This window comes from Rhinolophus hipposideros (genome assembly GCF_964194185.1).
Source record: "Rhinolophus hipposideros genome assembly, chromosome: 2".
Taxonomy (NCBI): Eukaryota; Metazoa; Chordata; class Mammalia; order Chiroptera; family Rhinolophidae; genus Rhinolophus; species Rhinolophus hipposideros.
Window position 1 is genome coordinate 60,646,283 of NC_138048.1, and position 16,187 is coordinate 60,662,469.

General features: G+C 42.4%; 1 protein-coding gene across 1 annotated transcript in view; it reads left to right on the forward strand.

Annotated features, from left to right (window-relative positions):
• The window catches only part of ETV5 (ETS variant transcription factor 5), a 59,176-nt gene extending 48,212 nt beyond the window's left edge, over positions 1-10,964 (forward strand). Inside the window, exons 10-13 of the mRNA XM_081063604.1 lie at positions 704-772; positions 939-1,108; positions 5,484-5,585; positions 8,452-10,964. Coding sequence (XP_080919730.1) covers positions 704-772; positions 939-1,108; positions 5,484-5,585; positions 8,452-8,673 — 563 coding nt within the window. The 3' untranslated portion in view covers positions 8,674-10,964. The remainder of the gene's footprint in view (positions 1-703; positions 773-938; positions 1,109-5,483; positions 5,586-8,451) is intronic.
• Positions 10,965-16,187: the final 5,223 nt, after the last annotated feature.

Below are 16,187 nucleotides of genomic sequence, written 5' to 3' on the forward strand. Positions count from 1 at the left end.
TCCTTTTTGGCCCTTGCTCCCTTTCATTTCCACTTAACATGTGTTGTTGAACCAGTCAGTTCCCCTTTCTTACTTCTGATTTATCTTGCTAGAAAGTCTCTTCATATTCCTTCCACTTGGTGGATAATAACTCCATCTTGCTTTAAACTTACTGCTTGTCACAGTTCTCACAGGCCCAAGTCTTTACTCATTTTGGCTACCTTCTCTACCCTCCAAGCTCTTTCATAATTGAAGGTATGTGGGCAGCCTGGAAGAGTAGGAAATGTTGAAATTAATATTCGCTAAAAGGAAAAAAAGGGTGAGAGTAGGTACAGGTGAAGGAAATCCACGCAGCTAGGCCAACTGAAATAAATGAGATGTCTTTTCAGATAGAAAGGCTTAGTCCCAGCCACAGTGATCCATGCAGACCTCATAAGCAAGGTGTGAAGAAACTTAGCTGGTGACTCAGTGCTTCCCTGCAGTCGTAGCTCTCATAGCAAGAACTGATGCCGCTCTCACCGAGGCTCAGGTGATTCCGCCAGAACACGAACGCCTAAGTCCTTTTGAAGTCCCCCAAAATTCAGCCTGCCATACATACAGCAGTTAATAGGGCTTAGGACCTGAAATGGAAGAATCCCATTTTAGTTCTTAAATCCAGAGTTTTAGTAGAACACAGAGAAAATTTGTTAAACAACATAGTCTTTCTTTTTAAATTCTCCTTCAGGTTTTTCATATGAAAAAGATCCCCGGTTGTACTTCGATGACACTTGTGTTGTTCCCGAGAGACTGGAAGGTAAGGAGCCCCATCCAGTTCGTTGCTAAGCAGGAGGTTTGGAGATGTCAGACAGAGCTCCTCTGTCAGTCTCGTTCGCCCCAAATTGGTGTGAACTCTTTTCTGCCCAAGTCGCCTGAGAAACTTCAGACTAAAGTATTGCATTTGTATCTTTGTCCCCCAACAGGCAAAGTCAAACAAGAACCCACCATGTATCGGGAGGGCCCTCCTTACCAGAGGCGAGGTTCTCTTCAGTTGTGGCAGTTCCTGGTCACTCTTCTTGATGACCCAGCCAACGCCCACTTCATTGCCTGGACAGGCCGAGGCATGGAGTTCAAGCTGATAGAACCCGAGGAGGTGAGCACTGGAGGCCAGACGCAAATGACTTTTCTATTTGTCGATGCTTATGGTGACGTTTGTTCTTGTTTAGTTCTCCACGGAGGCTTTTTACTGTTAAATATGCTCTCCTTATTCAGATTGTGGCCTGGCATTGGGCTTGGCAGTGCCCTTCCTACTAATAGGACAGTTTACAGTTCGTGGATAAGTGGGGTTCTCCACTGTAGAATATATAAAAAGTATTAGTAACATTTCTGCAAAATCTGAGGAGTGAGGCTGTCAAGACTTACATCCAAATAGGGTCTGTTTTCCCTCTTAGAAAGTCTTTTCCAAGTGTTGTTTCAGTGGTAAGCTTGTTTCAGTGTCGACTCTCCTGTCATAGCCTATATCTGAGACTACAGGAACATTGGGATGACACTTTGATAATATGTTGCAGGATATGATTAGCCCATTGTGTATTTCAAATGACTCTAACCTAAAGAAATAAAATCATCAGAGACAGGTCAATCTTAGGAGCTTCGATTTTCTTTAAGTATATTATGTTCCATCACAATAGTTGAGAGATGACACAAACCTTCATTATTTTGTTAATAGAGAAAGAAACATTTTTGACATTGTTTCTGTCCGCTTGCCCAGAACTATTGACAGAAAGGCCTGTGGACAGAACCAGTACCATTATTTCAATGGAGAAGACAACTCATAGAGCCATTCAGACAAATCACTGATTTTTTATTTCTCTTTGATTTAAAATCTAGAGAGATTATAAATAGAAAAGAAATGATGGCCCTAAAAATCTGACATGTGCTTCTTTTAGTAGCATGTGCTTCAGCATTTTATATTAAACCAACAGAGCAAAAGGTATCTTTGGGTTATGTGTAATTGAAATGGGAACATTATACTTGGATGACATTTGAACAACAACTGCAGTTTTACTGTTGTTCCATTAATTCCAGGGCTCATGTTAGCACACCAAGGGCCTAAGTTGGTATGAGGGTTAAGAGCATGAGGTAACAACCTGGCACTTGGTTTGGAAGAAGAAAATGGCCTGAAAGTTAAGATGAGAAAAGGAGAATGTGAGGATTGGAAATTTAAGAAGAATCTTGACTGGTAGGAGAATAAGGAAGGCTTCATTAAGGGCAGTTATAAAAGAACATATACGTGTGGTATTCCCTATTTTGTAGCATTCACAAAAATGCAAATATGTCAACATCTCATATTGTAAACAATTTCTGTTAAGACTCAGTCTACCTTCATAGCCAGAGTTTGGGACCACTGTTGTGTTTTTCTAAAGGTTTCTTTTTGGCTAAGTCATGCAGAAATGGAGCTATGTTTTAGGCTTCCAGCCATACTGGAAAGCCATCTGCCCCACATTCTTTTCCTCATAACATGGCCTGGTTTATGTGAGGCTTGAGAAAAGCATGTCGCCTAAACTCTCTGAGGCTTTTTGAAAGTAAATCTGTCATGTGGGCAGCCCTTATTGATTTATCCTGTTTCACAAACAGGAGCTTTTATTACTTTATTGCCACTGCCTCGGGCCTAAGCACAGGCTGTACAGCTGCAGGTAAACCTGGTTATGACTCTTTGTAAAGCTGTTATTGAATCTTCTGCTCTCCTACCAGTAGTAAAGAAAATGATGAACAGATGGCAAAGGGCCCCTGCTTTCTTACTTAATAAAGAAACTAATATTAATCCAGAATGTTCATAAATGCCAAGCTTCCAAGTCACGTGAGAGGCCTGTGGTGGCCTTGAGAATCCCTCGGCTGATTGGACAGCTTTATTTCTTCAGGAAGTACTTCTTTCCACCCCACCTTGAAATCCCCACGCATTCCGTGAACTCTGAATGTTCATTCTCTTAACCTAGGACTAGGTCTGTTCCCTCTGTGCACTTTAGCCCCGGGACATGCAGCATTTGTTGCGTTCCCCACCCCCACCCCCCACTCTACTCCTTGTGGGCCCGTCTCTTGTTAATGTCAAGAAGATACCAACTCCTCGAAAAGCTGTAAGAAGTTGTCACGGGGGAGCTTGAAGGGTGAAGTGGAGGAGGAAGCTGTTTGGGACGTAATTGTAGGCAGCTGTGTGGCTGAGTAGTGCACTCTGGGTAATTATCCATAATATCCATTACACTGTGCATGGAAATTGTGGTTTTAGAACTGCGTTTTGGCAGGCCCCCTAATCAAATGTCTTTTGATAGTCATCCAGCTTAGCACCCTCTCAATTATGACTGACTCGGCTTTAATCTGGAGCCATTTTCACTGTGAATCTGCATTAATGAATATTTTGGGGGTAGGGTTGTTTGTTGAACATGTGGCAGATAACTGATGCCATGGGGAGGTGTAAAAGGATGGGCTGCAGAAAAAGCTGCTCCCTGTGCTGTGGCTGCTTTCTCTTGAAAAGGGAGGAAAAGATATGTGGATGTTTTTTTTTAACTCCTTCAGCCACCGTACTCAAGATGCATGCTATCAAAGTAACGACTGAGAAAGATGAAAGGAAGAAAGAGCTGGTAACAAGCTATTGCCTGCTTCCTCACCCCAGAAATGCGGCAGCCCTCATTTCCAGCTGCTCTGCAGTGGTGCTGCATTATGCATTTCTGTAGAAGGAGCAGCCCTAGTGATGGCTACTAAATCACAGGGCCCTGGCCCAAGAGGACAAGTCAGTAACTATGGCTACCACAGCTGCTTTGAAAGTCTGTACATATTACAAAACCTCTCTCCAGTGAGCTGTAAACAAGTGACAGCAAAGAGAGGTTGTGGCTGAAGTGGAAGAATATTCAAGAATTGTTTTCCACCCCTGAATGTAGTAAAATGAGGAGGCTGGGCTTCCTTTAAGGTTCCCTGCCTAAGGTAGCTGACAGTGGTTCAAGTATAATTTTATACTCTCATTTCTTTTGAACAGGGGAGAAGGACATACATTGCTTTAGAAAGTTTCTCTTTACGTCACTACTGCCATTAAAATGTTAATCTTCTCTAACCAGGATGTAACTTCAGGTTAATCTTGCCTTTTTGGCTTTTTACAAAGATAGAGTTGAATGGATGCACTATGGAGAAAGGGGACTCAGGGGCATCGTCTGTGCTATAGGAACATGAAGCCAAAGAGTGGAAATGTAACTTTCACACTGTTTCTTGCAAAGTGGAATCATGGCTGTTGAATTATTCTAATGTAATTAGGGCAAGTGCATTCTTCCTTATTTATCAGATCATTTCTGGTATTTATTAAAGGTCATTTTAGAATCCTGAATTCAAATGTTGCTTTCATTATGCCCAAATATGTAGGAAATACTAGGTTGGTGCAAAAGTAACTGGTTTTTGCAATTTTAACCTTTTAAACCGTGACTGTTTTTGTACCAACCTAATACTATAAGTGAAAGGCTATTATATGATCGACTTTTCTACTTGCAGTCGCTCTACCTCCCAGTTTATGTTTAACATTCGTTTCTTTAAAGATCAAAGGAATGTAGTTATTTTGTTTTATTAAAAAGTTTCCAAAACTGGACTAAAATGTTCAAAACATGACTGCCAGGTTTGCATATATTTAAAGACCTCTGAGAAGACTCATGTATCCAGGGTTGTTATTCTCCTACCTCGATAGTCATCCTTATAAGTAGGATTTGGGCTGTTCAGATACTTGAGAACAGAAATTGCAGGGCTGTCTCGATAATTAGGTAAACTGTCCTAGGACGTTTTCTGGCTATAAGGTTTCCCCCGAAGCTCCAATTCCATGCTCCCATCACTGCACCTCAGGTGGACTGGGTGGGTATAATGCACTTCAGAACTGTTTGGGAAACCCTGTTAATTTTTCATTAAGTGGATAATGCTGCTACATGTTTTAATGTCCATTCTGCAGGTCTGCTGGGAGTAGGGGATTGGATGGCAGCAGGCTGAAATGATCTGATTCCTCCCTACTCCATGAGCTGCAATAAGTAAACATCTCCCAGCCCCTCTCCAATCTTATTAGAATTGAACTTTTGCTCTGCTGGCCCATTAGCAACTCACTAGTGTGTTTCTAATGTTTCAGGAATGACCATTCTAATTATTCCTTATTGACTGCTACAGAAACCATAGCACTTAATGGCAACATGTTAATGGTCTGTGGGTATTGGTCAATAATTCATACGTGGAGAAACAGTAGAGAGCCTGCTTCCTCTGGGACATTAGCCAAGCCCTCTGCAATCTTACAGTACTAGGATTCTTCCACCCCTAGGTCTCACCTCTTAGCATTTGTGACTGAATCATCACCTTTGTTGAATGTTTGGTCTTGAGGGAATTAAATGCTTTTCCTTCCAGGTCAAGGAAATGGAGCACTGACCAGAGCAGTCAGGTAACAGAACTAGCTCTCCTGAGATTGGGAGAAAGCCACTAGGCCCAGGGAATGAGTTTCTGTTGCTTTCATGTCTCTGCAGGTTGCTCGGCGTTGGGGCATCCAGAAGAACCGGCCAGCCATGAACTATGACAAGCTCAGCCGTTCTCTACGCTATTACTATGAAAAGGGCATCATGCAGAAGGTGAGCAATTACGAGAGATACTTACACCACTCTGACCACTTTCAAAGAAAATTGGCAAGGGCTTCTGTAAAAACTGTTTATAATGGCTGAATGGAGAAGATATTAGCCTCGTAAGTGATTCTGCGGTAGGAAAAAATCTTGGAAAAACAAACTTAAGAATCAAATGAGATGTAAAGGACACCTTTAAAGCTCTTGGGTATGTGTGAAAATCAGAGGTTGTGTGTGGAACACATCATAGGACAATTAGATTCCTCTGCTTTACTTAAAATGACACTTAGGCCAACTATTATATCCATAAAGGATCACGGGATGGAATCGACTTGAAGTTTTCCATTCCCACAAGAGCTTCATTGAAATCTTTCATTGGTAGAACACCTAGACCTTCAAATGTGTTGGTTTAATACTCTCAAAAGTGTTAGAGGACTAAGAAAATCTTCTCTTTCAGAACCTGTAGAAACTGGAACTCAAGTTAAAAACCCAACGTTTGTAAAATGGCAGCAGAATCACTTGGTAGCAGATTGCAGAATAAAGGATGAAGTGTATTTTGAGGAAGACAGTACAAAGTCCTTATTAGGATAGGTGGTGGAGGACCCCAATCTTAAAATCCAGTGGATAGGCAAATGGCAAATCTTGGCGTGGTCTTTCTTAGCCACCTGATTTTATGCTGTATCCAGAGTCCAGCATTTACACATTGAGGCGGCCTACGTGGTAGTAGCCGCCAAGATGCACTTGGCAGAAATGTATGGTTATTGCTGCTGAGAACTTGTCTACGCTAAAGCCAGGTTGATCTTTCTCATAGGCAGGTGATAATGTGACCCCATATTCTTCTAACTACCTTAAAAAATAAACAGCTTTTCATGGATGGTCTTCTGGATACAGTCCCGACTTTTAAGTGCTTCCTACAAAGCTCTAAGGCTGTTTCCCGTTTGGCACCATCTAACTCCCTTTTCCTCACTCATACTTGACTTTCACAAGCATAGCCATCTTTTAATGAATATGGCGTTTATTTACCAGAGAATACATACCACATTCCCATAAGTTACCAAACTACAAAATGAAACAACGCCTATTAAACTACCATCCTCCTGGAGAACTAGAACATTCCTAATACCTTCATTACCTGGCAGGCTTCTGCTTGTTTCCTGTCTCAGTAATCACCTTTTCACTCCAAGAACCTGAAGTCCTCAGGCTGAGGCACATCGTCCCGTTTCTGCTTCTGTTAGCATCTGCAGTTCTCCCGGTCACGGCCCTTCCCTCTCTCTGTATTTTAATTCCTCCGTTAGTGTCAGTGTCCATCACTCACAGGAGTGTGAGTTCCTTTGGGGCAGAACTGAGGGTTTACTTTAGTACGTGGCAGAGGTAATAGATACTCTAGGATGGGTGTCACCTCCTACACTACCGCCCCCCCCCCCTTTTTTATAAGGTATAATTCGGCGGTTTTTAATGTATTCACAGAGTTGTGCAATCATTGCCACAATCAGTTTTAGAACATTTTATCACCCGAAAAAGACATCTGAATCCATTAGCAGTCATTTCCAATTTTCCCCGAAACCCCTCCGCCCTTTCATGTTAATATTATCAGGTGGAATATTAAATTTAGGAAGGAGAGCCAATATTCCTTTACTTTTCCCAACTCTGAATGTAACCAAGACACGGTAACTTGAGCTAAGAGCAATGAGCTGTCCCTATGGCTAGTTCTTAAGTTTTCTAAGGAAGTAGAAGAGAAGTTTATTTCTGAGAATAAAATAGGCAAAGAGTACAGGAAGGCACAAGAATGAGGCTAGGACAGGCTCATCTCCCAACACTCCCGTGTATTTAGCTGTATGCTTTGAAGAAAGTCGCTTCACCTCCCAAAGCCTCTACTTCCAATAAAAACGTAGATAATGATCCCTGTTCTAATCTCATGGGGTAATATATGTGAAAATGTCCCGGAAAAAAATAATGTGCTATCCATTGTAAGGGATCATTGTTGTATTCATTATATGACCTGTGAGTATCTTAAAAAGAGGATGTTAAAATCACAACAGAATGACTGAAGGGCAGGGTTAAACTCAAACGCTTTGAATTTCTGAGTCTGAAATGTTTATTTTACCAGTCATTTTAGCCACTTTCCTGCTCCCCTCTGCATTACCTGTGCAAAGCTGATGATCTGGTTTGATTTTCAGTGGCATGTGTCTTCTTGTATTTGCGAAGCAGCCAGCAGAGAATGGGTTCCCAGTGACCTAGATTGCTCGTCAGCTACATCACGAGGCCTTTTGATAATCAAGGCCTGTCAGTGCTAATAATATTATAATGCATAAAATCCATATAAGGCAGTTACCAATTCCTCAGTGTAACAGAACCATGGAATGAGTAACTTAAAACTACAGGTAAGCCAAGAAGCGATTCCACTTGGCTTTGGAACAAACTTAAAATTTCCACATAGGCTCTCTGATCAGATTCCTAGCCCTTCAGAAATAACAAAGGTGTACTGTGAAGACTTGTACAACTTTGGTGGTGACTGAAACCGTGGCCTGGCTTCAGCACTGTACCTTTCAATCCTTATACCTTCTCATAACACCAGGCACCAGTCTCAGCATACCCATTCTTTCTAAGACAGTGAGTATTTTCTGCTAAAAGAGCCTATCTAGTGTGAATTTGAAATTCAGATATCTCAACTGCTGAACTGTTGTCAACAAAAACACTTGGCAGGTAACAGGTCCCTAAGATTTATTAAAATAAATCTGAAGGATTTGGATAATCACTTCCTAGTGAACCTCTTTTGGTCCCTGGAGAACTTGGTGACTTACAAATGTCTCATTGTTCTTCCTTTGGTCCCCACCATGCCCTGTTCCAGCCGGGCCTCATTAGGTGTTTTCTCGCTTAGGTGGCTGGGGAGCGATACGTCTACAAATTTGTCTGTGACCCAGATGCCCTTTTCTCCATGGCCTTCCCTGACAACCAGCGTCCGTTCTTGAAAGCAGAGTCCGAGTGCCACCTCAGCGAGGAGGATACCCTGCCACTGACCCACTTTGAAGACAACTCTGCGTACCTCCTGGACATGGATCGCTGCAGTGGCCTTCCCTATGCTGAAGGCTTCGCTTACTAAGTTTCTGAGTGGCTGAGCAGCCAAAGCCTAGCGTTAGCAGTTCCCATTCAGGCAAACGAGGGCAGTGGTTTTGTTTGTGTTTTTGGCTGTTCCTAAAGCTTGCCCTTTGAGTATTATCTGGAGAACCCAAGCTGTCTCTGGATTGGCACCCTTACTGACAGATACCTTTGCTGGGGAGTGGGAACAGGGAGGAGCAGAAAACCACCAAAAGGCTGGTGCCTCAGCTCTGATCCTGACAAGGTTTCTGGGAAGAGATTGCAGTGGAGCCTCCTTCTCGTGGACGACACGTGCAAAGCAATAACCTTGTTCAGGTTAGTACTCACAAACCAGGACAGAGTGTGTGACAATCTGCATTGATCATGGACTACTAAATACCTTTACATAGAAGGGCTCTGATTTGCACAATTTACTGAAAAAGAAATCACAAACCCATACGACAGTAGGTAGGCCAAGTTGGGGCGGCTCAAACCATGAAGGGATAAAAATTTCTTAAAATTCAGAGAGCTTATCTAGCTCAATCTGAAATGTTTCCCCTTGGTCTAGAAAGAAGGGGGGAAAGTCAGAACAGCTGTTACCCACTTGATGGTTCTCAAATAATAAACCATTGCTACTCTTTGGAACCTTCTGGCCATATGGTCACCAAGTAGAACAAGCCCCCTTTCTCTTCCCAGTCACATAGCTGTGTGCGGATGGCTTTAATTTTAGGAGAAGGGTGATTAACACTTTTGACAGTATTTTGTTTTGCTTTGATTCGGGGGATTGTTTTGTTTTGGTGGTTGTTTTGGAAAAACAGTTTATAAACTGATTTTTGTAGTTTTGGTATTTAAAGCAAAAAATAACACAAACCTTTCGGTAACTGCACTGTGTCCTTAGACAGGGCAGTGCCAACTTATGAAGACGCTGCAGCTTGAAAGGGGCTGTGTGGGGGCTTCCCCGTAGCCGTATACAAGCCCGCTTTACTGCCTGCTTTGTGCTTTCTGCACCGGACAGCCCAACGGAACTTTGCACCTGAGTTGTACATTGTTGAGGTGTGCAGGGCAGCCTGGACACACCGCTTAGATTCTATGTGTATACTTCCCATGGTCTCTAACACGCCCTCTCTGGAAAGCAGATGTACATAATACATGTCATGTCCATTTGAAACCTGGTCACCTGGTGGGAACCCTGGGGATTCTTCCCCAGGTATGACTGATGACAATTTCTGTTTCATCAGTTTGTTTTGTTTCCCTTTTTCTTTAATTCTTGGACTTTAAACCCTGCATATGATTCAGTAGAGTTTGAGACATACATGTGACACCAACAGGTAAAACAGTGCTAGCATTTTAGTTTCCTGCCACCTTTAAAAAAAAAAAAAAAGTTTATCTGAATGCTGTATTATATTGAAAACATTTTAAACAACCCAGCTAACGCTATGTGGACAGTTGAGTTCAAAGTAGAGGAAAAGTTACTAGAAAGTGGTAGTACCTTGCTGCCTGCTCCCCAGGACACTTAGCACATTGGGAACAACTGTGCTGGTCTTCATACGTGAAGGACAGTGCTGGTTTGGGGAGGGTAAGACACGGGCTTCGAATTTTTTTTCTCTTATGGAGCACTCCATAGTCTCAGACGGCCTCCCTTATGACCTGCCATTTGTGAAGAGGTTCACTGGGATAGAGGGTGTATTTGATAGCTACGGAAACAAGGTTTTCCTCTATTGGAAGCTAATTAGCCCACACAGGTATTGAACCTGGAGGGCCTTCATTAGCTTTGTACTCTAATCAAAGGACTCTTTTTCAAACCATATTTATAGCTTTCTAACCTACACATAGTCTATACATAGATGCATATTTTATCCCCGGCTGGCTAGAGATTTATTTGTTGTAAATGTTGTATAGGATTTGTTTTTCCTTTTTTTACTTATCCTAGTTTGGGTTTGGGGGTTGGTTTTGTTGTTGTTGTTGGGTTTTTGTTTTGTTTTTTAATGGATTTATGCTATCTTAGCAAGAATGAAAATAATCCTCTCTGTAGCCTGAGCTCCCCCTCCCTGCTGTAACTCCGTGGCCTGTGCTGTCTGACACGGGACATAGATGGCGGCATCACCGTTGCATTCCCATCGGACTCATGCACCTCCCGGATGGTTTTGGTTTTTGGTTTTGTTTTGCTTCTTTTCCAGAGTGTGGAAAGTCTACAGTGCAGAAAGGCTTTAGCCTGCCAGTTGATTTGAAATACTTACCCTGTGCAGGGCCGTATGCGTCCTGCCAAGCTGCATTTATTCTGTACTGTGTACAATAAAGAAGTTTGCTTTCAGTTTACCAAGTGCCTGAAACCCGCCTCTTTCTTTCCCTCACTGATCTAGTTTTAAAGCAAGCAGAAGCCACCTTTTTCTCTCTCCCCCTTACCCTCCCACTGTCTCTCAGCTGTTGAGCCTTACCAGTGGACCATGGAGTTGAGTGTCGTGTAAGAAACTATTGCCTGGTAATGCATGGGCACAGCTACTCTTTGTTCTCACCTCTTAAACTCTGGCTGAAAATGATTCAAAGGAGTAGGAGGCAGAGAGGTCCTTTTTCCAGCCAGTGGTGAACTAAGACCACCCCATCCCCATGAGCCCCCCTACTTGCTACCACTCAGTAACTGTTTTTTAACAGGTAGTTCATGTTTGGGCCTTGGGTTGTGTGAAAAGATTATTAGCCAGGCTAGGAGTTGGAGTTCCAGAATGATTCTAGCTCAGCCCCTTAGATGGATACTTTGAAAACCAATAAGAGCTGAAGAAGGCCATTTATTTTTAAATTTTCCCCCAACAAGTTTTGGTCTTAAGTAAAATAGTTGGTTCCTTGAAAACAACAACAGCAAAAACTTAGGAAGGTCTTGGCCTGTTTTGTTTTTTTCTAACCATACAGCAGTAAAAGTCTTTTTTCCAAATCTGTCTCTTTCTCATGGGTGTATATCCACTTGGGAAAAGTGTGGAAGGAAAATCAAAGTTTGCAGGGCTGTGTGCAGCGTTATGCCTTTTAGTGTTCCGGTTTCACCCTTTTTCTGTACCTTACCTTGGGCTTTTCAGAACTCCTATTACAGTAGAGAAATAAGAGCCTTTTTTCAAGCCTGTAACAGAAGGCTTTCTGTAAGTTTATCTACTATCTTTCTTTGACTGTTTTACAAGCCCTTAAGTGTAGAAACATCTGAGACTGAATCAGTGCACAACCGCTTGAATGGGAGCTTGTGAGGAATGAATGTCTGCCACATAAACCCACTAGCTTGGGCAGATGAAGATGCTAGGGGAGAAGGCAGGGGAGCCCAGGACAAAGCGAGCTCTGCCTCTCAGCTTCACCATGATAAGCCTTGGACAATCAGCGCCCCATTATTTATAGGCTCATTATCCAGCCTGGGCTCAGCCCCAGATCATTAACCTAATGCTGGAGGTCACCAAACACTGGGCCGCCCTTCCAGTGCTGGGCGCTAGGATAAGGAAGCCCAGAAAATGTGAAGTTTACTCTTCATCGAGGTCCCTTTTCACGAGCCATGCCAGGGAAACAATGCTCATTCAGTTGTTCGATGACAAAGAAGTAGTGTGAGGGCAAAGAATATGCTTTTGAGAGCCAGAGTATGCACAGAATCTAAATTCTAATGCAGCTGGGACAAATGTAAATGAATGTGGAAGAAAAACACTCATGTCTCCAGTCGGTTGGAAACCTCGGACAGACAGTCTGTTGCCCCGTGGTACAGGTATCTGGAGCTCAGTGTGTGGCCTCCGAAACATAAGCAAAAGGGGAAAAGGCCAGAAAACCATCAGTTTTAACACGTAAGCATTGATTTTATTAGGCACAAGGATATTTACAATAGGAGGTGGGGGTGGGAGGTGAGTGCCACACAGATAAGCCACTGTCTGTTTGATCCCAGCAAACACACTGTTGTCCCAATTTGGAAGGGGTCCCTTGAATGGTCAGCCTTTGCTTAGCTTCTCCAATTTAAGAGCTGGCTCTACACCCAGGCCCGGGTTTGTTGACCTTGGCAGTGACCTCAGATAGCTAACTTTTGGATAGCACTTTACAGTTTACAGAGCATGTTTTCATTCCCATTATCTTTTTGGCAGGCTTTCTTAAATAGCAACACTTTGTTGAAATTGAATCTGAAAATACTTACCATTGTTAGCTCCCAAAATTACTTTCTTGGAATGTTCACAGCAGCTACTGTGGAAAAAGAACTAGACACGGGGAGACAACACTGGGGTTCTGGCCCCAGCTCCGAGGTTGATTGGATAAACTAGAAGAGCTGGGGGCCATCCTGAGATGGCACGGATCTCTTAGGAGGTAAAAGAGGAAGGAGTTTCTTGGAAATTCAAAGATGTGTGTGGGTACGCACGCTCTCAAGGTTAGCAGTTAAAAACATCAGTCTTACCTTTAAGCAAGCTTCGAAGATTGCTCGGCCCCACCATTAAAGGCCTATGTTTGCTCATTTCCCAGGCATGCACTGAGAACCTACCAGGTGCCACGCACTGCTGGATGCTGAATATAATTGACTTAAGATTGCATTTTCAAATAAAGCCCTGTTCGTGATCTCTTAAATGTTCAAATACACTACTCACCAGCTCATGCTTCAACAACACTAACACCATTTTATTCTGACCACATTGACCAGGGGCTGAAGAGGCTGGGGCATTTACCCGCCAACTCCTGCTCCTACTGGTTGAGGTTTTCCCCAGGAATGTTAACCCCTCAGTGTACTTCCTACCAGGAAGAGCAGAAGAGGGTAGGTGCAGGTATCAGTGTGCTGGAAGCTATTGGAGATGCATTAACTAAGTGCGCTGAGGGGATGGGGGAGGAGGGAGGCATGGTGGGAAGGCATGGTGTTTGCTACACCTCCCTTTAACATTAGCAGGGCTCTCTTGGATGACCTTGTTTCTTATTCAAGCTGGAGGAAACCAGAATACAAGTATCACATACAGGGTATTACTCATCCAATAAATAGTGTCTATACTATGCCAGTTACTGCTCTAGGATTAGTGGAAGGGAAAAAAGATTCAAATCTCTGACCTCAAGGCTCTTGCATTTGGGGGAGGGGCAAAAAATCAAATGAAACATAAATGATAGCATTTATTAGATGGCGTTAAGTACTATGGAGAAAAAGCAAGGAAGGGAATTAGTGAATTGTGGGGATGAGATGCAATTTGAAATAAGGAGGTCAGAAAAGACCTAGAGTTGAGCATAGATTTGAAAAAAATAGGCAGATGGCTATCTGAAGGAATAGCATGTAGGCGGAGGAAAGAGCAAGAGCAAGGCCCTGAAACTTGAAACACAACTGGAATATTGATGGAATAGCAAGGCCTGTGACGCAGGATCAGAGGGAATGAGATGGGGCACAGGAACAGATCGAATCAGAAAAGTAACTGGGGTTTATCATCTAGGACCTTGTCTATTTTTTAAGGACTTCGGCATTTATTCTATTAATGTGTATCTGTTAGAGGTTTTGAGCAGAAGTGACATAATCTGATGTATATTTTAAAAGATCACTCTGGCTGCCAGGCTGAAAATAGATTGAAGGGGAGCAAGGAGGGGAGCCAGGCCAAGTAGTAGGCTATTACAGTAATCCAGGTGAGGTGAGATGGTGGCTTGAACTAAAGCATAAGGAGGTCATAATCTGGATGTCTTTTTAAGGTAGAGCCAACAGGTTTTGGATGCGTAGAAAGAAAGGAGTGAGTTAGGGCTCAAAGATTTTTGGCCTGAGCACAAGGAAATGTTAGATTTGCCATTTACTGAGCCATAAAAGACCAAGAAGGAAAAATGAGGGATGGGAGTTAGGAAAGAACAGGCATTCTGTTTGGGACATACTAACTTTGAGATGCCCATTATAAATCCAAATGAGAATGTCAATTTGAATATATAAGTCTGGAGTTCAGGGGAGAGATCCAGGCTGGAGATAGAAATTAGGAGGCGTCAGTGTGTAAGAGGGTATTTACAGCTGAGACTGGATGAGATCACTAAGGAAGTATAGATTTAAAATAAGTTCCCAGGACTGAGTCCCAAGGCACTCCAAGATTAAGAGGTGGGGGAGATGGTGAAAAACCATTAGAGGAGACTGAAAAAAGAGTGGCTAGTGAAGTAGGGAAAACCAGGAAGATATTTCCAGTACAAAGGAGAGATCAACTATGACACATGCTTCTGACGTGTCAAATAGGGTGACGACTGGGGCTGAATTAGCAACATGGAGTCATGGATTACTTGCATGAGCCATTTCCATGGAGAAGGAGAGAGAACAGAACTGATCGCTACAACTGGAATCCAAAAGAGTTTTGAGTTTGCTCTCAGTTGGAAGCAGGGATCAGAGAATGCCCCATAGTTCCACAATCCTGGGTTTGAGTTCAGCCCAGCTTCTCTCACTAGCCCTTCCATTCTCCTGTTCTCAAAATCTGGAAGAGGCCTAGGAATCCCTTCCAGGTATCCTGCCCAGAAAGTATAGGGTGAGTCTTCTGAGGATAAAGGAGGAGATATTAGGATGCTGTTCCCACCCCCTTTCCCATCCCTGTGGGACTCTATTCTTGTTTTGCGCTCTTCAATTTCTTTTTTTGAAATGTTACGTGTTTTTTTAAATAACATTTTTTCATATTACACAATTAGCATATGTTCTTTGTAGGAAAAAGAGAAAGAAAAAAAACGTAGCCCAAATTTTAAAACTATTCTGAAAACTCAACCTAGAGATCACAGTTAACATCTTTCCAGATGGCTTTTCTCCATACTGTTATTTTAAATATAAAAATGTGGTCATATTACATATCATACGTAGTTTTGTAACTTATTTTTTAAACGTTTGAACATCTTTCCATATCAAAAATGCTCTCCTACACTACCTGACTGCATGCTATTCCAAAGTACATAGGTAATATATTTAAAGCAGTCCCCTTTGCTGGAGATTAAGGCATCACAAATACGTATCCAAAACCAAGCCAAGTGATCTCCATTCCCCTAAGTCAAACAAATGAAAAATAATAATTTGGGCCTTTTTTAATGTTCCCAATTAACAACCAACTCTATTAATTTTACCTTCTAAATATCTCTTGAATCTGTCTCCACCATCACTACCGTAACCAATCCATTCCCATTTTACACCTGAAGTTTTGCCATCACCACGTAGCAGGTCTCACCATACCCACTCCAACCCTCTTCTCCATATTGTAGTGAGAGTAATTTATTTTTAAGCCCATGTCATTCCCTCACTTTTCTTTTTTATTTAATTAAATTTATAGGGGTGACAATTGTTAGTAAATTTACATAGATTTCAGGTGTACAATTCTGTATTACATCATCTATAAATCCCATTGTGTGTTCACCACCCAGAGTCAGTTCTCCTTCCATCACCATATATTTGAAATTCCCCCACTTTTCAATGATAACCATGGAAAAACCTAAAGTTAAAAAGACTAACAATATCAAGTGTTGGCAAGGATAGGACAGAGGGAGAGTGTAAAATGGTGCAACCACTTTGGAAAATTCTTTGGCAGTTCCTTATTAAGGTAAATCCATCTACTCCATGATCTAGCCATTCCA